Source organism: Sceloporus occidentalis, unplaced genomic scaffold, assembly GCF_023333645.1.
Source record: "Sceloporus occidentalis isolate IW3139 unplaced genomic scaffold, rSceOcc1.0.p SCAF_1, whole genome shotgun sequence".
Taxonomy (NCBI): domain Eukaryota; kingdom Metazoa; phylum Chordata; class Lepidosauria; order Squamata; family Phrynosomatidae; genus Sceloporus; species Sceloporus occidentalis.
In genome coordinates this window covers 71,680,729-71,707,901 of record NW_028316981.1, presented here as the reverse complement: position 1 = coordinate 71,707,901, position 27,173 = coordinate 71,680,729, and the positions used below count along the sequence as shown (strand labels likewise).

The following is a 27,173-nucleotide window of genomic DNA, read 5'->3' as shown; positions in this document are numbered from 1 at the left end:
GTGTTAAAAATTACCACCAAAATGCAGATTGATCCTGTCAAATTGAGTTTTTTAAAAGTCTGACAGGAAAATGAATCTCTGAAGAGTTCCTAGATGCTGCTAGTGTAGCGGACAAAAGGAACTGAAGGTTTAGGTGGGAAACCGGCTAATAAGGGAGTTGGAGAGTGGAAGGGGCTACCGGCAAAACGCCTCTAATATCTCCAAGAAGGTTCCGAAGCTAACTGTACAGGTGCAGAATAAACCATTTGTGTGATTCACAGAGACCATGGAGAAGAAAGGCTATTTTTATGCGCCTGAGGGATAAAGGCTCTGCAATGAGCACAGGCATGTTGTGCCCCTCGCCAAGGCAGAGCAAGCAACAGGAATGCTCGTCTTGCCACGGAATTTTGCCCCATATTCCTTGCAGCGTTTGAAAGACATGGACTGGGAAGCTATACTTGCCAATGGAGGTGAACATCGTCAACAATCTGAGGTCGAATCCAATAAAACCAACAAAGTCCAAATTGTGAGGCAGAGAATAGTTGAGGTCAAACCGCGTCAAAGCCAGAAAAACTCTACATCAATGCCAAATTTCAATGAGAAAAGCCAATATCCAAAGCAAAAACCGATCTGATAAACCACTACAACCATTATTAAATTTGAATGGAAATAGATTCCAAGCAGTTCTTTCAATGCTGCTAGTGCGGCAGACGAAAAGTAACTGAGGGAAAAGAGTGGGAATGCTAGGGGAATATATAGGGAGCTATCACCAAAAAGTCTTCCCTAGCGACTCTAGAAGGGAAGGTGTGCAGGTGCAGGAAAACCCATTTGTGTGATTCACAGAGACCACGACGAAGAAACACAAGTTGTGCTGCAGTGGCAACTGTGTGCCAGTACAATGTTTGCTTTGAGCCACTGAGACAATCCGGATACTGTCTGGTTTAAGAACAATTCTTCAGAATTTATGTGAGTAGAATAGAATATGACCTAAACCAAGTAAAACAGTAATTTACACCACTTTTTTTTTTTTGCTATAATGAACATATGTTTTAGATAGTTTAATTAAATAAGGAACAAATATATTTTAGTATACATCTAAATTGACAGTCTACCCCCCCCCCCAAATTAAATTAAAAATTGCATTTTTATAGCCTTTTTCTCCTTTCACAGATATTAATACAATCACACTGATTTTTCTTTTTTAATTTAAACGTTATAGGAATATGTAGCATAAAATATTTAGGGTGAGAAGGGACCTTGGCCACTGAAAAGAACTAGTCAGCAGCATATGTGAAGCAAACCTGTATAGGCTTGTTTTAGGGAACCCAACCCACCGTACGCTGTGAGTGGATTCTGCCTCCCTATCAGCTGAAGGGCAAGTGTGAGCTTTCTATGCTATAAAATCTTTGCTGCATTCATTAATCATCAGTCAAAATCATATTTTACAGCACTGGTTTGTGCCTGTGTTAGTATCATACAAAGCACTTGGAGAGGCTCCTTGCCCAAGCTCAGAATAGGAGATATTTGAAAGCACACTGCCTTTTAACTGGAAAAAACAACAACCTACAAAACATAAATAGCCCAGCTGTCTTTTCAAAGTCCACAGTATATAGTCTATCTAGAATGTCAAACTTAGACAAAATATTATTGGATTGCATCTAATAAATCCTGTGTAAAGTATGTAAATATTAATGCAGACATTATAAGAAAAAAAATTAGGCCTACATGACTCATGAGGCCATATGTAGCCCAGATAAAAAGAAAACTTTCAGACTACCAAACAGCAATAATGGGTAGCTGACTGAGCATCTGACATTCCACTGTACCTGGCTTGTGGACTGCATTTGATGGCAAACCTATGGCACGCGTGCATTTGCCACAGTTTCTTACCAGAAAGCCAGAGGGACGTGGCACTTTGCAATAAATAAGTGGGGTCTGGGTTGCAGTTTGGGCACTCGGTCTGTAAAAGGTTCACCATCATCAGCTAATTCAACTAATTATGCTTAGGAAATAAAGACATATATTAAACTGAACCACATATATCAACAACCACAAACTGGACTTCACACAGCTTTCATCCTACTTTGTCATTCCTGAGATCTTTGAATCTAATGAAAAAGCAAAACCAATCAGAATAATATAGAGGTGAACAAGCAACATTCTCATGAAACTAATAGTCCTCTTCTTCAAACATCTCTCACATTACAGTATCAATGTGAAATTTATGAGTTCTATAGCATATGGAAGGCTAAGAAAGAAAGAAGGAAAGGAAGAACCTGCATTCTCATAACCCACCCATCCAACTGCCTAGAATAGTGGAGAAGATCTTCTTCTTGCTACTATCCTCCATCTCAGTGAATGAGAGGTAGTTGAAATGGCGGGTGAGGCGTGGACTGATGGCATTTCTTCCTCCACCAGGTGGTCCCATGGCACCAACAAAATTAATATCTACTAACTTCTTGAAGGTACCTAAAAACATTCCAGAGAAGAATAACAATAAATCTGAAAGACAAGACTTAAACGGATGACAGGGGCAGGGGATTTATGTGTACCAGAAGCAGAGCTCTTCAGAGCTCATCTAGCTGGCCTCTGTTTAATGTACAGAATTAAAGTAAAGAACTTATGGCATACCAATTTGTTTCCTGTCATACCAGCCATGGTGATCCATCCATTGACGAAGAAGCTCAATGGGTGGCTGGGCACCATAGGTTTCCAGAGCAGGCATATTGAGATCATCAATGAAAAATATGAAGTACCTTCCAAGTGGAGGACCAAAGACTCCTTTGCGCCTGTACATATCCAGAGAAAGATACAAATTACTGAGTAGATCAGTTGTACGAAATCTTTAAAGGTAAAAGGTAAGAGTAGCCCTTTGACATTAATGTCTAGTTGTAACTGACTGTAGGAGATGGTGCTCAGCTCTGGTACTAAGCCGAAGAGCCAGCACTGTCTGAAGATGATACCAGTGGTCATGTGGCCAGCATGACTAAACCGAATACTGTTACCTTCCTAATGAAGTGGTATGTATTTATCTACTTGCATTTTACATGCTTTCGAATGGTTAGGTTGGCAGAAGCTGGGACTAGTGATGGGAGCTCACCCCATCATATGGCACTTGGGATTCAAAATGCCAACCTTCCAATTTTACGATTGTCAGAATTGACGTCTTAACCACTGAGCCAATGTTCCAAATGTAGTCTATTCCACAGACTGTACACTGATCCTCATACTTTTGTCAAGTTGTGTTATCAGGTCCATCTATTTTTTTGGTAGTACACAGAGTTAATTTTGTGGACTATAGTTCCCAGAATCCCTAGCCAAAAGTTGCCAGTTTGCCTTGTTAACGGTTCTGTGCTAGTCAAGTAGCTATTTTAACTTGTTACCAAGCTCTGATAAGGCAGAGTGACATTTATTTATTTCAGGTCAGAATACAAAAAATAACTTTAAACCGATTAAAGCAATAAAAGGCAAGCAATCTAATTGCAGATTAAACAATATAACAAGTCAAAACAGCTAAATATACTGCACATGTACAAGTTGAATAAAAATGTTTAGACTCTCAACAGCTTTAATAAAAAGCCATGCTTTAATTTGATGCCAAAATGAAGTTGAAACGGTTGAGGAGACCTGGGACAAATTCAGAATTTGACAGAGCAAATTCTGTCTCCAGAAATACAGATGTCTTGTAGATTCAGCAATTATTATTACGAGCATAAATGAATGCAGTGACCCTGTTGCTTGAAGAGTGAATTTGTGCATAATCCATTAATAATTATGGAATAATATTTCAAATAGAGAAAGAGCTCTTCAGTTTTTCAGTACCAGCTGAGAGAAACTAGAGAGCCAAAATGTATTTCATATGAGCTTTCTGCAGTAATTCAGTAGATAAAATAATTTTGAATATGAAGAAGAGCTCAGTGAGTACAAACAAAACTGCCAAACTTAAGATATGACTCTATGAATAATGCAGTAAATTCACAAATGTTTAGGCCCCAGGTTTTGTGGGTTATTTACTAACAGAAGTGTCAAAATATCCAGTGTATTCAGTAACAAATGGGAACTCTTTGGACTGAGTCATTCACTGAACATATATCCAATATCCCCTGTGTTAATTTTATAAAGGGGCTAATCAGCCAAGTGTTCCTGTTCCTATTCTCAGGATGGGTGAACAACTATATTCATTTCTTAATACTTTGATTCTTCTGTTTTCTGTTTTGCTTTGTTTTTTGTTGTTCATTATGAATTTTAGACAGACAGCTGAAAAAATTAATGCACTATGAAAAAAATACTAAACCAAAAGATGAAATTTGGCAACATAGAGAGTTTTGCCTTTTATCCAACTTGCTGTCAATGAGATCTTGAGTCTGATTAGCTGAAGTTCGAGCAGAGAACATCAGAAAGTGGCTGATGTATTCAAGTGGCAAGTTCTTCAGAAGCTTGTCTGCTATTGTGAGTGTTTTCCCAGTTCCCGTGGGGCCAATACAGAGAACCTATAGTTAGAAAAGGAACCTGTTATTACTGAGCAAATGTACTGACTGTAATCACACATTCACAGTCCCATTTGCCAACCAATAGAATTTCTGACAGTTTATTATAATTGGGCAATCCTGAACTCTACTGCACTTTTCAAATGAAATCTTTAAGGCCTCTTTGTTAATTATTGAAGCAAATTGGGCCAGAAGATTGTGTTTTAGACAGGAAACAACAACAGCTGGAAAAGCAGAGACAGATGCAAGAAAATCCTATTGGGTAGTTATTCTTCTGGCTAGTTGAACAAAGGATTGGTGCTTGTCTGATTGGGAACAGAATGCTTACATTGCTACTGTGCTAGATCAACCCTATTTGAAATTCAAGAAACATACCGGTTTGTGGTTGGTAAGCAACATTTCCAGCAGGTATGCCATTTGGACAGTGTTCATTGTGGGAACAATAATGTCACAAAAACTGCTATCAGGCACCATGGTAAACTCTGTGGCAGAATCCATCCAGTTTTCCCAGCAAACCTAAGAGACAAAGAGAGTTTGACAGAAGCACGTAAAGGCTTAAAACGTCCTATAGTCCCTTCATTTAGAAATGGAATACAGACTGATGTTTGCAAGTAATGGCCAGAGACCTATGAATACTTACAATGCTTTTATTCCACTAATGTCAGTAAGACAACAGCCCTTCAGTATGTCAAAATTAGTCATGACAAAAGCCCACTGAAACTATGGCCCCATACAGACAGGCCAAAATAAAGCTGCTTCGAATCACTTTGAGGTATGCTGTTTAAATGATGCATGCGTCCTAAGAGTCTGGAAGCCACGCCAAAGCCACACTCCAGTCATAAGGACCGGATTAGACAGGATGTGTACATCATTGTAATAAAAAATGTCAAGTAGTGGTCCCGAACTGAGTTGGGTTTTGAGGTGGGTGGGTTATGTTTTGGTTTTTTGACACAGTTCTGATCACTGCACTATGGAACAATACATCATCATTTAAAAAGAGATAAATAAATATTGTGAAGTACTAGGATACCAAACAAACAGAGATTGTATATATTCCTTGGCTAGAAGAAATGGCAAGAATTTCTACTTCAAATCTAGTTTCAGGAAGAGAGGGGCAAAGCAGATGAGTTGCTTGGAGTAGCCACTGGTCACTCCACCTACAATTGCCCTTTGATTGGCCAGGGACCCTGGCAACTGGATGGCCCGTTCTGAAAGCGATCTGCTGCCACAGTCACAAATGAGCCGCTGGCAAGGAGTGGATTTTCGCTGTTCCTTTTGCCGGCAGCCTCAGAGAAGCTTCCAGAAGTGTCAGGAGTGTGCATCATCTGCACCCCCCACCCCCCAAATGGCTGGAAGCTGCACCTTTTGGCCCATCTGTTTTGAGCCAGAGAAAGCCTTGCTGAGTGAATAGTACATTTCTGTTTTCTTGCTTCTTCTATTAAAAGAGTAGGAATCAGCTCCAAGATCCAAGCAAGGACCACTTCTTATGACGAATTATTTAGTGTCTGCATCTGATGAAAGGACATATGACGAGGGTTGCAGTACTGCATCTGGTAACATCATCACATTGAGATGCCTAATAGATACATTGGCTTGGCACCATACATTCAGCCAGCATGTCGAAAGACTTTATTCATATACCAATGAATGCACCCAAAGCTCCTCCATATGAGGGCACACCGAATGGGTGAGAAACCTCCTCCTCTTATGAAAAAACTCCATATGTATATATTCTTAAGTAAGGGGAATTGCTCTATGCACTGGCTGAAGATACAAGTAACTTGGCTGATGGGTGTGTTGTCAAGGGTGGCTAATCTACATGGCTTCCCATCAGCTGGTCTTTTAATATGTGTGAACAGGTATTAATTGAATCTCTCCATTGAAAATCTCATTTACCGTTTTAACAACATCTTCATCATCCTCTTCTTCAACACTGCTAATTCCAGCATCATCCAGTTTATAGTCATAGACCAACCCTTCTTCTGGGAATGGTATTTCCATCTGTGAAGAATGAAACAGATAATGAGCACTGTAGCTAGTTTCAGATTAGAAGAGGCTAACATGAATATAGGAGTGTGGCAATGATTTCATAGAAATTTGATCCAGTTTTTAAAAATTCAAATAATCACATTTTCTCATAAACAACACTGAAAATGTAATTTAATAATATTATGCATTCAATAACAACTACATGAATGATGTAATCACACAAGATCTGGTAACATAAGACTTCAGGAGATGCTATTAGGAGCACATGATCTTCCTCCATCAACTTGCCTTCTCTTCTGACATCTTCGTCCTCAACCACTTGCTGAATAATACACGACTTTGGGCATCCCCAGTTGCACCCACACTCCATACCAAGGCGAATATGAACCAGGGTTCAATCAGTTCACCAATACGAGCTGTCTTCTCTGGAGGAATTTTTCTCATCCCCTGAAGAGTGAAGTGGCAGTACAAATTTAATAATCCCAGTATGCAAAAGGATCTTGTAGCACATTTGAAACTAACTGTGTGAAAGAAGATGTAGCATAAGCTGCTGTATGTTTGGTCTACATCCTCAGATGAATGGAGTGAACTGAGCATCTGAGGAAATAGGATGTGGAGAAACTAGAGTGTGTCCAAAGGAAGGCGACTAAAATGGTGAAGGGTTTGGAAATCATGCCCTATGAAGAACGACTTAGGGAGCTGGGGATGTTTAGCCTGGAGAAGAGAAGTTTATGAGCTGATATGACAGCCCTGTTTAAATACTTAAAGGGATGTCATATTGAGGAGGGAGAAAGCTTGTTTTCTGCTGCTCCAGAGACTAGGACCTGGAACAATGGATGATGAGATTCCACCTCAACATTAGGAGACACTTCCTGACAGTAAGTGCTGTTCGACAGTGGAACACACTTCCTCTGAGAGTGGTGGAGTCTCCCTCCTTGGAGGTCTTTAAACAGAGGCGGGATGGCCATCTGTCAGGTATGTTTTGATTAAGATTTCCTGCATGGCAGGGGGTTGGATTGGATGGCCCTTGTGGTTTCCTCCAACTCTATGATTCTATGAAAGCTTATGCTACAACCTCTTTCACACAGTTAAGACTCAAAGTTGCAACAAGATCCCTTTGCCTACTGATATTCCAGAATAACACGGCTATGTCTTTTACTAAATTCAGATAATAATGAATTGAGACATAAAGACATTTGCTGAATCTCTAAATTTCCCATCTAAGTTTCTTTTCTGAAACTAGTTCACAGTCTGCAGACAAGAGATCCATTTCAGGTTTGTTGGAACAGAGTCATATCAGGTCTCCAGCTAAAAAATTCACCATTATTACTCTGTGAACGCAAAGCCACTTACTTTCTGGGTTTTAATTCTAGAACAGATCCTATATTACTAAAGATAACAGAAAGAAGCATAAAGCCAATGCCACGACTCCTTTCTGTTAACAATAAATTCACATAGTCTTAGAACTGCTGAGAGTTTAGGTTCTTAAAGTACTTGTGGGGCCTAGTAGAAATTACAGAATTGTTTATGACTACTAGGCAAAGGTGGTGAATTCCAATTGGTCTCAAATATCTTCATAATTGCTAACCATATAAAAAATGATGCAACTATTTTGATGAACCTATTTCCCATTGCAATTTACCTCTCTAAATTCTAAAGCATCAACAAGGCAACAATCCTACCTCAACTGGAATGAAGGGTTGAAAGAAACAGTCCAGTAACTTCAGAAGACTCCTTGTCAGGTTAGAATCTGTGGAAGCAATTGTCTCTTTCACAGAAGTCCGAACAAAAATGACGGATTCCTGAAAGAATGAGAGAGATCCAAACTTAACTTATTTTCAAATCTATTTAGAAAACTCGTGTTTCTTAGCAGCCTGTTCCTCTGAAATTGTTATTGTTTCAAAGTGTACAGACAGTGGATATCAACAACTGAGAAAACTTGCTTTAACAGATAAAAAGTCAACCGGTAGTTGCTGTAGAAACAAGTACAGTAAGGTAGAATACCACCTTTGACCTCTTAAGAGAAATTTCCCAATTCTGATATTAATAGAAGAGGGGAGAGCTTGTAGGTAAATAAGGGGAGAGCTTGTTACAGCCTCCTCCTACAGTTAACAGGAGCTTCAGGATGTTGGGGCTCTAGCTCAGGAGGAAAGGGTAGAATACACACACACACACACGCTAGAGAGCCAATTCACATCAGCCATCTACCCACATCTGCTCTTAGAAAATAAGACAGCACTGGACATTTCAAACACAGAACTTCAGCATAACATGGCTCATAACCTGGTGATATGGTTCATGGGATTATATTAATTGTACAGTATAATGGTAACTATGACATGGCAACCCTGAGCTATACAAACTTTTGAGATGACACCACAGAATAAATGTAGGAGCATGTACCTCACAGACTACATGACCATCCCAAGGTCATTTTTAGGCTCTTTCTCCCTCATGGTAAAAAGAATGGGAGAAAGAGGAAGATATGCCTTTTGTAAAAACTTGGGATAACCAAAATGCATTCCTGAAAGCCTCCCACAAGTGTGATTTTCCTTCAAAAGAAAGCATGTGCTCCACATGCATTTTGTTTTAGAAGATAATTGTGTGGAGGTGGGTTTTTTTTTTACCAATTCAGCAGTAGGGCACTGGGAAGTTAGGGTGCTGTTCTTGCTTCGTTTGGAAGGGACAAGGAGCTCCCTTTTGGGAATTGCCTACTGCTGTCACAATGGAAGAAAATGCTGTCACTGACTAACATACATTTTGCATAGCAAAAGGATAAAGTCTAGGAATATCAAGTCCCATTAAATACAATGGCATAATAAAATAGAATCCCTTATGGAAAAATGGAAAAATCAACATTTGCTTTTTGGAATTTATATATTTTTTGAATATTTTCAAGCCATGGATGGTTGAATCCATGGATAAAAAATCTGTGGATACAGAGGGCCGACTATGTTGTCACGGGACCTCTCCTCTAGAAGGGAAAAGTGTGGGAAAGTTTGCAGATGAGTGTTATAGGCAAGGTAGTTTTTATGATTCACATTATAAAATAATAGAAACATTTCCACTTTAAGCTTTAGATGCAAAACAGCACAGTAATCCATATGATTATGTATACCTGTCAAAATCTCAACCCTTCTGTGTATGGAAACTTTGGTAATCTTGAGCACAAGAGACACAGGACTCAATTCACAGCAAACTTTCCCACTGCAATCACAAATGCAATTGATTGGACATGTGGGAGAAACTAGCTCACAGGAGCACATGGAAAGTTCCCGTCACCCGATGAGGGTAACTAGACATCCTCCTTTTCCAGGACATGTCCCACGTTTAAGCCTTCTATCCAGGAGGAATTCCAAAATGTCCTCCATTTTGAGTATGAGTTTATGTTTCTGTCAGAATTTCTAGCTTTTATTTTGTAATGTCCTATATTTCATGGTGCCTTGTCCTCCTTTGTGGTTAAGACATCTGATCACCCTACATCAGATGGACTAGACCTAATGGTCACCATAAAACTGTGGAAGACAAATGGGACTGGTTCACACTTCCATCAGGGCTAGCCTGAAGAAAGAGGCTCCTCCCTCCATAACTGTCATCTTCCGGCCTGCGAGGGGGTAAACAGGCAGGCCCAGCTCTATCAGGGCTAGCCTGAAGAAGAAGAGCCCTCCCTCCAGTCCATCAGCCTTGGTCCAGGCCTCAGAGGGAGAGAAGAACCACTGGACCTCATCCCCTTTCCCACCACCATTCCCTTCTCCTTTTGTGTTGTGTCTTTTAGATTGTAAGCCTCAGGACAGGGAACCGTCTAATTAAAAATAATAATTGTAAGCCACTCTGATAGCCATTAGGGCTGAAGGGTGGGGTATACATACCATAAATAAATAAAATAAATAAATAATCTGGTTGGCTAAAACCTGGACTGAATTACAGATTTTGCACTGAATGAAAACAGGACTAATACTGCAATTGTTCACCTCTACGAATCTGCTGAAAAGGGAATCCAGCTTCTCTGAAAATGGCTTCATAATGTCTGGAATCTTCTTCAGCCAGCATTCTATAAAGGGCTTTAGTCCCAAAATGCTGGGCTCTAGGTATACCATGCCACATCGGGAAACAGTGGCTGGAGAGGCAACAGCTAAATCCTGGACTTCAAACATCATGGTCATTGCCTAGAAACAATAGGTAAAAATTCAGATGTTTGCTCCAGCTTATCACAAAAGATGCAAGAATAACTTGTATTTCCGATGCTGCGAGTACAATAATGTGGACAGTCCCTAATATTTAGCCTCTACAACCCGAAGGGAACTAAGCCTATGTGTTGGGGGGGGGGGATCACAATAGGGTCCAGCAGCATCTAGCAGAAATACTCAAATAACAACTTTAAGAAAAATGATTCTGGTATGATCCATTAAAATCAATTCATTTTATTTTAACCAGTATGTCCACCCTCTCTCAAAGAAATGCAAACTCTCTCTCTCTCTCTCTCTATATATATATACATTACTCAGTCATGTTTCTGACAATGTTGAATGCTTAGTGTAGCCTTTCAGCTATATGACCACAAATCTACCAAGCAAAAGTGCAGGAGTTTCTCACAGGAGAAAAAGAAATTTCCAACAGTTGCCATGATATTTGTCTGTGAAGCAAGTGACCCACATCAGGTTACTGTCCTCCACTGAGGGAGAAGGAGTTTATTTTTGTCCACAAGTATTAAAATGAAATGTGTGAATGCGTACAGTATGTGTATGTATGTTTGTGTAAGTACCTGGAGAAAAAGAAGGAAAATAGTAAGATACCATATATAAGTCTATAAGTCTAAAAATTTATGCCCAAAAATTGACTCCAAAATCCCAGGTCGATTTATTTACGAGTGATTATGGTAATGTGATAGCAGCTCTTTCAGACTTCCCCATGCAGTTTCTTTCTCTCTTGAGCCAAGCAGAAAGAGTCCTGGTTGACTGGTATTGCCGTTTGTTTAAGAGTCCCTCTCCTGCCTGCAGGAAGGCTGAAACGAAAGCTGAATGTTGAAGCAAAAAGTGAGAGTCCCTCTTGCCGCACGCACACATACACACACTGAAGAAGCCTCCAGGGTTTACCCTCAACCTATCCATGGGTCATGGCAAAATCCATAATTTTGGCCCCCAAACCTGTGATCAATGTATACATGAGGTTGACTTATAATCAAGTATATACAGTACCTCTGTTAGCTTAATAATTTCTCCAGAGCTAAGACATAGTTTCTTGTTGTCATCCAGCACAGTGTTCATATTTTCAATCCAAACAGCATCAACTGGACCATCAAACATATACCATTTCTTTTTGTTATCTGTGGCTACAGCTCCCACCCGAATGAGGGCAGGAAGAATTCCATCTGTCCTGTTAGGTGAGGAGGGAGAGATACAGAAGTCAATCAAATCATCATACATATTACGAGAACACCATATCAATTTTCTTAAATATATCTGAAGTATTCAGTTAACAATTATAGAGTTTTAAAGAACAGAGTCTACCAAATGTTATCTTGGTATGAGGAAAGGAAGTATAAAAGCAGGTAAGAATTAATTGCCAGAAATGCAAAGGCCATAATAGCTACTGGGGGGGGGGGGGGGGCTAGTCCAACATTTTATCTCTATCATTAAATTAACACTGCTACCAATGTAAAACATTTATAATTATCATTCATTTCTTTCATTCATCTAGACACTGAGAATGTGCAAGGGTTTTTTTTTTTTTACAAGATCAAAAGAAAATAAAACCCTCTGAAGCCCAGCTGGAGAGAACAGATGGTTTTATGCCGATGAACAATATTTTATGGGTATTGTGGTTGTTGTCGTTATTGTTGTTATTATTATTATTATTATTATTATTATTTGGCCATTCGGCTGCATTTGTATGCTGTCTTTTGAGCATAAGCTGTTACACTTAACGTAAAATTTGTTATGGAAAAATCTTCCATAAATACACTCTTTAGCCCAAATCCAGGAGTTTCAGGGTAAAGTGCAGGAGATGTTTATTTGGAATCACTTCTTTTTTGAGTTCTTTTTATTAACTTTAATGCATTTATATAATTATGTGCTGTGCAACAAAATATATGCTTGGCATGGCAAATAAAAAGGCAATATTATACAGGAGTTCTTCTATAGTTTTATGGACTTTTTATTATTTCACTTCTGAGAAGGGAGCCATGACTGTAGTGATTCATAGAAACTATTCACAGATTTCATGAAAAGTCCACTGGGCAAAACACTTTAATTCAGAGTGTTGTGAGATCACCAAGGTACAATGGTCAAAGATTATTCTGCATTTCTTAAGCAGAGTTTGTTGTTGTTGTTGTGTGCCTTCAAGTTAATTTTGACTTATAGTGACCCCAAGGCCATGGGGGTTTCTTGGCAAAATTTGTTCTTTACCTCTCTCTGATGTTGAGAGACTAAGACTGGCTCAAGCTCATCCAGTGGTTTCCCATGACTGAGCAGGATTCAAACTTTGGTCTCTAGAGTCATATCCAACATTCAAATCAAGCACCATGCTGGCTTTTCAAGTAGAGCAGCACTACTCAAAGCAGGAATAAAAATAATGGCCCATGGAATAATGAATGAGATACATTTGCAACAGCAAATCAATATTTGGTGCTCAGTTTTTGTTAGATTTCAGTACATACCATCTGTTTTATGTTTACATTGTGTTGTCATGTGCCTCAAATCATTTCCAACTTATGGTGACTTTAAGGCAACCCTATCACGTGGCTTTCTGGGGCTGAGAGTGTGTGACTCATCCAAGGTCACCCAGTGGGTTTCCATGGCCGAGCAGAAAATTGAAATCTGGTCTCCACAGTCGTTGTCCAATGCTCAAACCACTAAACCATGTAAGCTCATAATCAGAAACCCAATATTCAACACTCAAAAGAGAGGACATGCCCTATCCAAAATTAAACTTTCAAACTTAAAGTCCAATGGATATGGAAGGGAGATGAATAACCACAGTGCTTAACTGTGGCTTGTTCATACCCTTATATCTTATCATTAAGACCCTCATGGACTTTCTACAGTTGTAGCTTATGCAGAGTTTTTACTCCTAGAAAAGGAAGAAGAACAGAAAAAAGGAAATTTTATTTTACCATTCATGAGTTAACAAGTCAAATTCTCCATACAGTTGGCCCATTGTAATAGATTTGGGATTTAATATATAATAATTGACTGCTTCATAATTTCCACCGCTGACTGAAGGCTGACCTTTCAAAGATGTCATTGCAGCAGCCAAAACTTTATAACACTAAAGAAAAACAGTGCAAGAGAATCAAACATCTAGTATTTTCAGATGGAAGACAAAGCCAATCCAAACTCATAATGAATCTACTATAATGAAGACTACAAAGCAGTAACAAAAGTCTTTACTCACGGGTTTGGCATTATTAAGAAAACAGGATTATAAAACAGAAGCACTGATCACAGAAACAGAAATGGGAAACATCACATTGCAGAAATCCTACTAAAGCTGTGGAAGCTCAAAGTCATCTACACCAACCTTAATGAGACTCTTCCACAGTACGCATAAGTTCAGTGAATCAATTTTAAATCTCCTGGTCTTACTTTAAAGCTCTACTATGCAGACTGCCAGTACAGTTTACAAGAAATGAATTTAGCAGAAAAAGAATCTCTAACCCCATTAGATTAAGCAAAAAAAAAAAAAAAAAAAAAAAAAAAAGCCAGAAATGTTCACACTATGGGTGTTAGTGCTCAGGAAAATCTCTGCTCTTTTCAGTTCCTCTGTTGGTGAGAGCATCACAATATATCTTCTGCAACCCTTACCTTAGTTTTTCCAGAGCCTGTGGGCCCCACTAGCATGAGGCCATGTCGTACCACAGTAGTTTCATACAGCTGGATACACTTTGTCACAAATCCTAGAGGAAAAATATTTAGAATTGAATGCCTTACAGTTGATTTCATTGCTTGCAAATCTGTGTTTTCAAACATCAACTGTTAGTGGAATGATTTGTGCATCTACTGAAGTTGGTGCTTATGGTCCACAGACCATAAGCAACATGGAAGAAAAGAAGAGTTTGTTCTTTAGATATCCAGACAAAGATGGTAACTTAGCCTACTTCTTGTTGTTAACAGCCCTCGAGGTGACCCCAACTCATGGTGATCCTGTGGATGAGACATCTACAAGGACCCCCTATCCTCCACTGCTCTGCTTTGAATTTTGGGTTCATTTTCATATGGTTCTTTGGTCCATGTGGCATTCATTTTTTTCATCTCTTTTATATAACTCTTCTGTGTATTGCATCCAACGTCTCTTTATTTTTTCTTGATCTTGTAGTATATTCTTATTATTGTCATACAGCATTGATTTGAATTTCCCTTTGATTTCCTGGATCTCATGGAAGAGGTCTCTCTTGATCATTGTAACAGTTGTCTTTATCCTTGCAAACTAGCCATTGTACAGTTGCATTCATGGTCCTGGTTTTGTTCCTATCTCCCTTTTCTTTTGCTTCTCTTCTTTCCTTTACTACTTGAAACATTTTGTCTGTTATCCATTGTTGTTCTCTTTCCTTTTGATCACAGGTAGTGTTTTTCTGCATCCTTCCTAAATTATGTCCTTGAGTTCTGCCCATATTTTTTCTGGTTCTCAGTTGATTATGTTTAGTAGTGCAAATATGTTTCTTACATGTCAGTAAATTCTGCTGGGACATTCTTCAGATGATGGTTTGGTATAATGATTGATTTTGTTTTGTTTGTATAGCAATAACTTAGCCTACTAGGTTACTATGTCACAGTACGTTTGGTGCTACTGCACATTTTGGAATCATGGGAACATACAGTATACACACATATGTGTAAGTGACAGCAGTGCAGTTTTTGAATTCTCTCTCTGTGGAAATATGTTTGGTGCCAGTTTCGCTTTCTTTTCAATATCTAGTGATGGAAACCTTTATATTGGCTGATGTCTTTTAGATCCTACAGAAGGTGACTTGGGAGCACTTAGGAGGAAAATGTTGTAAGGGAAAGCATGCCTGTAAATGGGCAATTCCAAACCAGATCTTTTCTTCCACACCCCTCTTTCTTCTGCCTTCCTGCTGGCCAAATGGACTGCCATACAAGAGACAAATCACTCTTCCTGGAAGATGGAATGAAACACCAGAAAAGGATTTCTGAACTTAAGCCAAGGGCTACATATACCCCTGGATATGCAAACTACCTACCCCTTTACAGGACCTGATTTTTGAAATCACTAAAATTATTACTCTCACCTAATGTTTTAGCCACTTTATAGTTCATCGTATTGTTTTGTTAATGTATGCTACATTAACATGCTCTCTCATGTAGATATGCATAGCAAATATTTGGCCCATCGGGCTTAATCAGAGTAAGAAGAAGGGCACTCCCTCCAGTCCATCTGCCATAGTCCAGGCCTCCTAGGAAGAGAAGATCTGCAAAACTTTCCCCCTTCTCCACTACCATTCCCTTCTCCTTTTGTGTCTTGTCTTTTTAGATCGTAAGCTTGAGGGCAAGAAAATGTCTAATTAACAATTTGTAAGCCGCTCTGATAGCCTTTTGGCTGAAGAGTGGGGTATAAATAAATAAATAATGTTCAAGTGCTCAATATTTGCCCAACTGCTACTATAAAAAGAATCCAGATTTAGTTATTATTTATTTATATCCCACCCTTCTCCCAGGATTGGGACTCAGGGCGGCTTATAACATTTAAAACAATACAATTAAAAAGATACAAAAATATTACATTAAAATAATAGTAAACTACCACAATGAAATAAAAAAAGAAGATAAAAATGTCTAAAATACATTAAAACAATATAGCACCCCAGGGCGTTCTGTGAAAGTTTTCTGTTTTGAATGCCTATTTGCAAAGGAATGTTTTAGTCTGTCGCCCGAAGGCCATCAAGGGGCCATTCTGGCCTCCCTGGCAAGGGAGTTCCAGAGTCTAGGGGCAGGTACAGAAAAGGCCCTCTCTTATGTCCCCACCAACCATGCTTGTGATGGGGGTGGGATAAAGAGAAGGGCTTCCCCTGAGGATCTCATAGAGGGAGACATGGTCTGCCAAATGTCCTGGACCTGAGCCATATAGAGCTTTAAAGGTCATCACCAGCACTTTGAATTGTGCTCGGAAACAAACTGGCAGCCAGTGGAGCTGTTTCAACAGGGGCATTGTATGATCTCTATAACCTGCCCGTTAGCAGCCTGCTTGCAGCTCTTTAAACCAGCTAACATTTCCAAACTCTTCAAAGGCAGTCCCAAGTAGAGTACATTACAGTAGTCCAAACAGGATGTAATCAAGGCATATACCACTGTGGCCAGGTCTGGCGTTTCAGGGAACAGGCGCAGTTGGCACACATGTTTTAAATGTGCAAAAGCACTCCTGGTCATTGCAGAGACCTGGGCCTCCAGGTTCAAAGCTGAATCCATGAGTACTCCCAATACAAAAGGATACCAAATACAATCTGAGAAACAAAATGAAAATTTGTTTTTGATTTTCACTACTTTTCCTTTGAGATATATACAGCTTCTGTAACTGCTGTAACTTATGTTTTACACTATTTTTTTCCAATAGGGAAGGCTCTGGAGTCCCTGGACCATCACAGTATCCAATTAAAAGGGATGTCCATAGAAGGAAGGATTGTTTTTTTTATCTAAAAAGATGAGGCTGTAATGCTACACTTTCTTAAGATCCAGAGAAGGAAGGATTGTATTTTTTAATCTTAAAAGCTGAGGCTGTAATCCTACACTTTCTTAAGATCCACTGAATTGAGATGGACTTGAGTAGACCTATAGTGAACTGCACTGTTGTTTTAGCACAGTGTTTATATCTTGGATTTCTTCCACAGTACTCTAGGCAAAGTACAAAGTTCCCAGATGACTCCCAGCCAGACACTTGACATGATCTTTCCTCACACTCTGAAGGTCGAGTTGTAACTTGCTGCTGTAATGACAAATTTCCAAGGTCCTCCAGGGAAAGACATATTTTTCAATATCCAGCAAGCATGACTTTAAAAAAAATAATAATACAGTCGGTCCTTCTTATACACGGATTTTTTATACACGGATTCAAGCATACACGGTTTGAAAATGTTCCAAAAAAGTATAAATTTACCTTGAAGTTCCATTTTTTATTAGGGACACCATTTTGCTATGTCATTATATTTAACGGGACTTGAGCATACACAGATTTTGTTATACACGGGGGATCTTGGAACCAAACCCGAGCGTATAACAAGGGTCCACTGTACAATAAAACAATAAAAACAATTACAGAGAGGGTTTCTTCTTTTTTCACTCACCATCCACATCCTTCAAGTTGTCTTTGAGGCTGCATCTGTGTATTGCTTCTTCTAGGATGCCATAGTCAATAGGCTCCTCTTTGATCATGGGAAACAGGTCAGAAATTATACCATTGAAAAGCTTGAGATCATCCTGCAGGAACTTAGGAACATTGACATCCTTAATGGCCCTTAGGCAAATCAGTTCCTGCAATCAATCAATCATAAGAATAACAACAAATAATTTTATTTCTTTTCCACCTCTCCTCAAGGCTTGAGGGGATGTACAGCATATTAAATTACAAAACACAACTAAAAACACACAAACCAGCAGTTAAAATACAATACTATAAAATCATTAAAACACCCTCATAAGAGTTCATATACAGATTAAAAAGTCATGATTTAAAATTGATTGGATAGGCCTCCTGGAAGAGATATGTGTTTAATGCTGTTTTAAATGCCGTCAGTGTTTCCAGCTTTTGTATCTCTTCTGGCAAGTCATTCCACAATGTGGGAGAAGAAGACAAAAAATACTCTGGGAAACCATTCCCAGTCTAACCCTGGCTGGTTGAAGCAAACATTTCCCAGAAGACCTGAGTGTAAAGGACAGGTTGTATAGGAGAAGGCGATCCTGTAGTTAATCTTGATACAAACCACATAGGGCTTTAAAGGTAATAACCAACACTTTGTACTATGCCCGGGAAATAATTACAGTTAAGAACAACTAATGCCTGTGTGGGCGGGGCCTATGCTCCCGCCTGCATTTTGACTGGACATCCTCCAAACTGAGCCACGTGGGAAACAAACTTGCAAACTCTGGAAGTGTATGCAGTTAAAGTTTATATTGGCGGGATACAAACCGCCATATAGTACGTATAGGATACGTACTAGGGTTAGGAAGGAGCGGTGCTTCCGCACCCCCCTAACCCTAGTACATATCCTATACGTACAAGATGGCGGCGCCCCTTCCACATGGGCGCCGCCATCTTTACGTACTGGACGCATAGCGTCCAGACGTGTCGCGTCCTTTGTGACGTAGTGAGTGCGCCCCTGGCGCCTCGCTACGTCGCAAACGCGACTCCAAAAGAAGCTCCATTTTGGAGCTTCTTTTTTGCTCTGCGCGGGAGCCGCGCGGTTTGGCTGCTGCAGCTCCCGCGCGGAGCAAACGGCGACGGCGGCGGGGAAGCGCCGCAAAGCGGCGGTTTGTATCCCGCCCTAGTTTTAACAGGAACAGAACAGACTCCCTCTCCCAATATCCCAACACAAACAAAAACACTCTGACCGCCGGTCCTTTCTCAGGGCTTGTCCGTGGCTTGTTCAACCCTCGGAGCAAAGCACTTTTCTTGAGGTTCCCTTTCAGACTTGTCCCACTCCGTAGGGACCGGGCCTTGCTCCCACTTTTCTCCCTTTGGGTCTCACCACTCCTTCTCTAAGGTGCCGCCTTCCTTCGCCCTCCACTCGCCTTCTCGGGGATACCTGAAGTCCCCCTCTTCTTTGGGGTCCCGTAACTTCACCTCCACGTGAGGACCCATTCGCAACAGCCTGTAGTGACCTTCCAAAGAGACAGGCTGACCCTCTCTCCTCGGGCTTCTAGTCACCTTTCTCTCCCTCTTCTGACCGCCTCTCCTCAACCAACTCTTCCGCGTCTTCCCTTCCACCCCGTGCTCAACTCTCCCTCACCTTTCAACTCTGCCTCCCCCGCCTCCCCCGGGACCTCCTCTTCCTCGTTCCTCATCTCACCCCGATCAACCCTTTCCTCATCCTCCCCCACCTCACTACATCCTGATTATTTTTACTTGGTCACTCTAGACAATTATCATATTGGCCCTCAATGGCAAAACTATTATTTTTTAAAGTGTTGATTATTCTACAGAAAAGCTATTTTTTGTATTTTGTTGTTAACTGTCCACAAGTTGACCTGACTTATGGCAACCATGTGGATGAGACATCTCCAGGCCTCTCTGTTCTCCACAGCCCTGCCTATGTACTGCAAATTCAGACCTATGACCTCCCCAATTGAGTCTATCCATCTAGTATACAGTCTTCCTCTCTTTCTACTTACCTTTACCTTTCCTAGAATTATTGTCATTTCTAATTAGTTACGCCTTCTTGTGCCCAAAGCATAACAGCCCCAATTTGATCATTGGCTTCCAGGGAGATTTCAGGCTTGATATGTTCTAGGACCCGTCTGTTTGTCTTTTTGGCTGTCCACAATATCCTCAGCACTCTTCTCCAGCACCACATCTCAAATGAATTGATTTTCTTCTTGTCCACTATTTTCACTGTCCAGTTCCCACATTTGGACAGTGATGGGGAATACAATGGCTTGGATGATTCTCACTTTAGCGTTCAGTTGAATAGCTATTATTATTATTATTATTATTATTATTATTATTATTATTATTATCATTATTATTATCTTTATTGAAATTATACGCCCAAATATAATCTTAAATATTTACATCCTATTAACATCATACTTAGTCTGTCTCTTCATTACTAATTTCCCCCCACCCCCCACCCCTTACATAGCAGCTTTGAGATGACTGATATCTTGTTAATAGCACTACCTACTCACAAACCTCTATTAGTCATAGTAGCCTAAACGTAACTTACTTCGTTAAATTATATATTTTCTGCTTAATAAACAAAAACCATGCTTTATCTTTTCAAAACTCTTAACAGTCTATAATAAAAGAAGAGAAAGTTATCCTTGAGACCTTACAACCCATTGTTCATATAGGAGGCCTATTCCCTCTTAAATGAGGCCCCATCTCTTTTTACAATACTTCAGAAACGGTTCCCATGTTTGCTTCTCCACATTAACATTGTCTCGTAAGTCCATGGTAATTTTGTCTATTTCAATTATAACAAAGGATTTTTGTAACCACATGTCAATTGTTGGCGTTTCCTCCGTATGCCAGTACTGAGCTATTGACATTCTAGCTGTGGTGAGCAGGTACAATACTTGTTTGAGCCATTTTCTAACTTCTTGGCTAACAACCATATTGAGAAGAAAAAGTTCAGGTTCTAAGTTCATTTTAGTATTAAATATTTCTTGAATACTATTATTATTATTATTATTATTATTATTATTATTATTATTTATAAATCACCATTGGTTTACACAGAGCTGTACAAAGTAAATAGTCAAAATACAGATAAAAGCCTGCCTACGGCGTACAGTCTAAAAACAAAAAGAGAAGAATGTATAAAATTAACACCATGTCATTAAAATAACTTTAAAACAAGGACTATAAAACAGTAGAGTCTTTAGGATCATTCTAGTTCGTTCATAGCAGCCATTCCCATTCCTAGTCTTCTTCTGATTTCTTAACTGCAGTCTCTGTTCTGTTCAATGTTTGATCCAAGGTATGGGAAATCTTTAACTATTTTGATTTCCTCATTGCTTAGGTTGAATTTATGCAGTTCCTCTGTTATTATTTTTGTCTTCTTTATGTTCCGTATTAAGCCTGCCTTGGAACTTTCTTCTTTGACTTTCCTCAATAATTGTTCCAAGTCTTCAAAGTTTTCTGGTAGTAGTATGGTGTCATTCGCATATCTTAGATTCTTTCCTCCTGTCTTCACTCATCCTTTTCTGGATTCAAAATCTGCTCTTCATATGAAAATTTCTGCTTACAAGTTGAACAAATTGGATGATAGAATATAGCCTTGCCTTGACCCCTTTGCCAATTGGGGACCATTCAATTTCTGCAAATTCTATTCTAACAGTAGTTTGTTTTTGTCCTAAGTACAGATTTTTCATCGGGACTATCAGATGTAGTGATACTCTCATGTCTTTAAAAGCCATCCGTAGCTTTTCATGCTTGAAGTCAAATGCTACCAGTTCTTTTCAATTATATAGTATGGTCTTATTTCAGTCATCTTTAGTTAATGTGATTTTTAAAAGTGTACAGGGAGAGGGGAATTCAGTGAAAGTTATCAACAGTGAAGAGTAATTTTTAAAGAAATAGGATTAGCCAAATAAGCTTCACAAGTACGTATAATACATGAAATGTTGAATAAAACAAAACATAAAAGGTTAGTTTTGGCATTGCTGTTATTGTGTGTCGTCAAGTCATTTCTGACTTATGTGAACATATCATGGGGTTTTCTTGGCAAGATTTGTTCAGAGGGGGTTTGCCTTTGCCTTCCTCTGAGGCTGAGAGATTGTGACTTGTCATAGGTCATGCAGTGGGTTTCCATGGCTGAGCATGGATCTAAACTCTGGTCTGCAGAGTCATAATCCAATTCTCAAACCACTACACCACACTGGCTCAATATCAACATTAAGTGGTAACAAGGAATGATGGCTTTATTGAATATAAATACTGACAAAGTCTAGTTTGCTTGGTTTAGTTTACGTGTTTTATTTAGGAGCTCAATTTACAGTTAGCTGTCCACATTCATTGATATTTCATCCATGGATTCAAGCATCCACAGCTTTAAAATACATAAATTCCAAAAAGCAAACCTTGATTTTTGCCATTTTATATGAAGGATCCCATTTTATACTATGTGATTGTATTTAATGGGACTTGAGCATCCATGGACTGTGCTATCCATTGCCGTAGGGGCTGGAACCAAACCCCAATGGATACCAAGGGCCCATTGTAGCTGATATGCAGCATGGAACAACAGATAAGAACTTGTAGTTCAAAAGAAGAAAGATTTAAAAAAACAACAACACTCTTTTACAACTTGTAGATGTAAAATCCACTGGTTTCAACAGCACTTCCCTGCTAACAAATGTGAATAAAAATACAGATGAGAACTTATCCCATCTTTAACATACACCTTTCTCTATTTTCACTTCCCTTGTTTAGATTTTGTTTTAATGTCATTTTATTTTTCTTGCAATAAAAAAGTCATTCCATGTTTAAAACACTACTCCCAGAAAGAAACCACAATTTGGAGGGAAGAAATTAGAATTCTGCATAACAAATGAGTAAAAACTCCAAATCTGCTTTTGTTCTAATCTAAGTACTTTTCTTGACTGATTTTGTTAGGTAACAGAAAATTGTTACCATGCCATTAAAATATTTTTAAAACTGTCTCTTCAAGATAGTAAAATTGAGCAGGTTTATTTGTACTACTATGTTTGATTTAGTTGTATTTGTTGATAACCAAGCCAGACCTTCAAAAGAAAAAAAAGAGAGAGAGAGAGAGAGAGAGAGAGAGAGAAGGAAATTTGTACATAGATACGAAATGAAAATGGAAAGTGAATTGTGTTCTGGGAGGATGCAGGCCTTCTCGATAACTACCCCCAAGCCATGGCATTTCCTCTCCTAGCGACCGAGGCATGCCCCATCTGTGTTCATCAGTAAGCAAAGGATATTTTCATTTAGACAGGCTTTTGGCCATTAATTAGTTGCTGGAAGAGGATATTTTAAAGATCTTTTAATTGTTATGTTTGAAAAGTTCTTAAACTATTTTAAAGCAGTGCTGTTTTTAATATGATAACTTGTTTAATTGTTTTCATACATTTTTTCATAATAATGGTTGATTTTTAGCTTCATTTTGTTTTTATCTACATTATGAGCCATGTCAGTTCCCACACAGGGAGAAAGATGGGATATATATTAAATACATACCTAACATATACACATACTGCTCAGCCAGAAAGAAAACAGAAGTACTATAGTATTCTTTCCCTGGTCATTTTTTATGACGTGGAAACAGATATCCTAGTGACAATGCACCACTCCATATGGAGTCCTTTCATGTGAGACTGTCATGACTTGCCTCATTCATTGTTGGATTTTCTCTTTTGAGATTGCCAGCAGCTGAAATCACAGTCTTCACAGCTCTCATTCCAAAGTCGTAGTGATCCTGAAGCAGAAGTATTGGAAATGTCAACAGCAGAAATAGAAATGACAGAATGGAAACTAGCTTATGAATTGGGTAAGAAAAGGGAATTCTGACAGCCTGCCACTTCATATGTAGCCCAGCCTTTCTAAGTAAGTAAAAGAAGTAAGAATGCTTCTATAATTAACCCAATATTTTTATTGCAATCAAAGTGGTTGTTGTGTGTCTTCAAGTTGTTTCTGACTTATGGCAACCGTAAGGCGACCCTATCAGGAGGTTTTCTTGGCAAGATTTGTTCTGAGAGGTGTGCCATTGCCTTCCCGAGGCTGAGAGCATGTGACTTGCCCAAGGTCACCTGGGGGGTTTCATAGTCTAGTGGAAAATTGAATCCTGGTTTCGAGTTGCAGTCCATACTCAAACCACTATGCCATGCTAATGGATCAAAGGTATAGATCAGGGGTAGGCAACCTTTTTGAGCCAGGGGCCGGGTTGCTGTCCCTCAGACAACTGGGGGGCCGAAGCTGGGGGGTGGAGCTTCCACCCTCTGGGGGCGGGGCCACATGCTCCGCCCCCGGAGTGATGATGATGATAATAATAATAATAATAATAATAATAATAATAATAATAGTTTCAAGCATGGAAACTACTACAAAGCAATTAAAAAAAAAAAAAAAAAAGGAAGAAAGCATGCACACTGTCTCAACCCAGAAAGGCACAAGGTGCTGAGAGGGGATTTTGCACAGAGAACATCAAGGGCTCCTTCCCGGCTTCTGAGGGGCCTCGAGGCCCTCAGAGGCCGGGAAGGAGGAGGGGGACACCCGCGCGGGCGTCCTCGCCGGCTCCTTCCCGGCTTCTGAGGGGCCTCAGAGGGCGGGAAGGAGGAGGAGGACACCCGCGCAGGTGGCTCTGCCGGCTCCTTCCCGGCCTCTGAGGGGGCCTCAGAAGGAGAGGCCTGGAGCCACGTGGGCCCTGGGAGGAGCCCGCAGAGGCCCAGGAGGAGGAGGCGGCCCGCGGGCCAGGGATTGCCGATCCCTGGTATAGACAGAGAATAGAATGGCAGAGAATAATGCTACAAAAAGGTGTTTTAGCAACTACAGCAATCCTTCTGTTCATCCCTGTATTCTCATAGGGCAAATGTCTTGGTAACAGCTTAAAATAAATAAAACCAGGGCATAAATGATAGCATTTATAAGACTGCATGAAATTCTGAGCCAAGGAGGATCAACATGGATAACATGGATAAAAAGACAGCCGCTAAGGTAGCAATCAAAGCAAGAAGAGACTACTGTTGTTTCAAAATATCAAAATTAACAATTATGAGTTGTGAAAAGGACCCTAACTGACCAGCAGAAATTCTTTCTGTGTTAGAAAGTTTGGACGGTCAGAAATACTGACCTGGGAACTGAGTTGTTCAGAAGACAGCTTGAATGTGGTAGTGATCTTCTTTGCCAGAACTTTGGCTTCATTGAATCCAAAGGAATACAGAGAAATTTCAGCAATCATAGAATAATCAGGAACCATCATTGCCACAGGACGAAAGAGAGCCTGGAAGATATGCATTCATATAGATGAAGCAGAAAATTATCACATACTTTTTAAAGCTCCTTACCTAAAACAAATCAAACAAGCCTACATGCTGAGGAGAGAATATATAAAAGCAATCACATGTATCCCAGTTAATTTTCAAAAGTATGAGGTTTCTGAGGAACAAAAGTTTGGTCCAGATTCAGTGTGGAACTGACCTTCCCAAGTGAAGACAGTCTGCACCCAAACCGAAGCTTAAGCCCTGTGTTGTCTTGACAGGTGACATGAGGCCGGTGGAACAGGTTTTAATGGCTCATGCCCTATGCCTGTAATTGGAATTACAGTCATCCCACATATTTGTGGGGGTTAAGGGCACAAGACCCCTGTGAATGTGGAAAAAGCCAAGTAACTTCCACCCTCAGGAAGCCAGTTAAAGGGGAGGGTGGGTGGGGCAAGAGGAGCAGGAATGTGCATGCTCCTTACCCCGCCCTCCCGGCCCTTTAACTGGATCACCGTCTCTTTCCCAAGCATAGCTGCCTTTCCGTCTTGGAAGGGTGTGGAGGATCGGCCCCTCCATGCCCCTCTCCAGGCTGGAGAGCTGCCTGGAAAAGGCAGGGTTGGCATGCACACCCTTCTTGGCTGCTCCCTCCCTCATGGGCTTTTTTCCTCCATAGGGAAAGAGCCCAAGAAGGGGGAGGAGAGGGAGCAGGAGTACACATGTCAGCCTTGACCTTGTGAATGATCAAAACCACAGGTGTCAAAGCCACAAATGTTGAGGGATGAGGACAGGTTGCTTACCTGTAACTGTGGTTCTTCGAGTGGTCATTTGTGAATTCACACAAATGGGTTATTCTGCACATGCACAGATAGCTTTGGAATCTTTGGGAATCACTAGGGAAGACTTAACAACTTAGCCCTACCACCCATGTGGACAGCTTTCTTCACACAAATGGGTTATTCTGCACCTGCACAGATAGCTTTGGAATCTTCGGGAATCGCTAGCGAAGACTTTTTTGGTGGTAGCCCCACCCCCCATATGGACAGGTTGCTTACCTGTAACAGTTTTTCTTTGAGTGGTCATCTGAGAATTCACATAAATGGGTAAATGTGCATCTGCACAGAAAATATAAAATATATATAGCCCTAACGTTCCTACTTTTTTCTGTTTCTCAGTTTCTAATTAAGAACTACAAGCAGGATATGACAAGAGGGAAGAATATGTGAGATTTGTGTGAATTCACAGACGACCACTCGAAGAACCACAGTTACAGATAAGCAACCTGTTCTTCTTTTCCATGGTCTCTGTGATTCACACAAATGGGTTAGACTGACAAGTTTTGGTAAACAGAGGAGGGAGTGTCATGACAGCAAGTATGTGCATTTAATCAAACATGAATTTATTAAACAGTCAATAATGGTATGAAATGATAACTTGAGTATGTGTCATGTATTGTAGTGCGTAAGTTTAAGACATGCAATCCAACAAACCTGGTGGCGCAGTGGTTAAATGCCTGTACTGCAGCCATTCACTCAAAACCACAAGGTTGCGAGTTCAAGACCAGCAAAAGGGCCCAAGCTTGACTCAGGCTTGCCGAGGTCGCTAAAATGAGTACCCAGACTGTTGCGGGCAAATTAGCTTATTTGCTAATTAGCTTACTTGCTGTTCACCGCTATGATCTTTGGAATAGCGGTATATAAATAAAACAAATTATTAATTATTATTATTATTAATGCAAACCAGAAAGCAATACTGCTCTCCCAAAATCTGTGTCTCGTTTTGATCTGGTGTCCAGTCTGTAATGTGAGATGAAAGTCAATGGCTGGGACCAGACAGCAGCTTTACAGACAAGGGCACACTACTGAGAAAGGCAGAAGAAGCTCCTACCGGCCTAGTGGAATGAGCTCGAACTCGAGCAGGAGGAATCTTTCCTGATCATTCATAACACAAGTGAATAGTAGCAGATACCCACTTAGAGAATTGTTGAGGCATAACAGGGAATCCCAACTTCAAATCTGAGTAACAAATGAAAAGGCTCATGGATTACCTCACACTCGAAGTTCTGTAAATGTAAAAAGTGCGCGCCCTTCGGACATTGAGGCCATGAAGACAGAGC

The 27,173-nt window shown here is 40.0% G+C and overlaps 1 protein-coding gene across 3 annotated transcripts in view; it reads right to left on the bottom strand.

The window, feature by feature from the left end:
* DNAH1 (dynein axonemal heavy chain 1) overlaps positions 1-27,173 on the bottom strand; it is a 230,293-nt gene that overhangs the window by 94,766 nt on the left and 108,354 nt on the right. For all 3 annotated transcript variants that reach the window (XM_089524609.1, XM_089524619.1, XM_089524628.1), the window contains exons 32-45: positions 24,931-25,080; positions 23,473-23,559; positions 17,746-17,932; positions 14,258-14,349; positions 13,567-13,721; positions 11,651-11,828; positions 10,427-10,621; positions 8,138-8,257; positions 6,744-6,902; positions 6,363-6,467; positions 4,842-4,982; positions 4,309-4,469; positions 2,611-2,768; positions 2,275-2,448 (exon numbers count right to left, since the gene is read on the bottom strand). In XM_089524609.1, the coding sequence (XP_089380735.1) occupies positions 2,275-2,448; positions 2,611-2,768; positions 4,309-4,469; positions 4,842-4,982; positions 6,363-6,467; positions 6,744-6,902; positions 8,138-8,257; positions 10,427-10,621; positions 11,651-11,828; positions 13,567-13,721; positions 14,258-14,349; positions 17,746-17,932; positions 23,473-23,559; positions 24,931-25,080 (2,062 nt within the window). The remainder of the gene's footprint in view (positions 1-2,274; positions 2,449-2,610; positions 2,769-4,308; positions 4,470-4,841; positions 4,983-6,362; positions 6,468-6,743; positions 6,903-8,137; positions 8,258-10,426; positions 10,622-11,650; positions 11,829-13,566; positions 13,722-14,257; positions 14,350-17,745; positions 17,933-23,472; positions 23,560-24,930; positions 25,081-27,173) is intronic.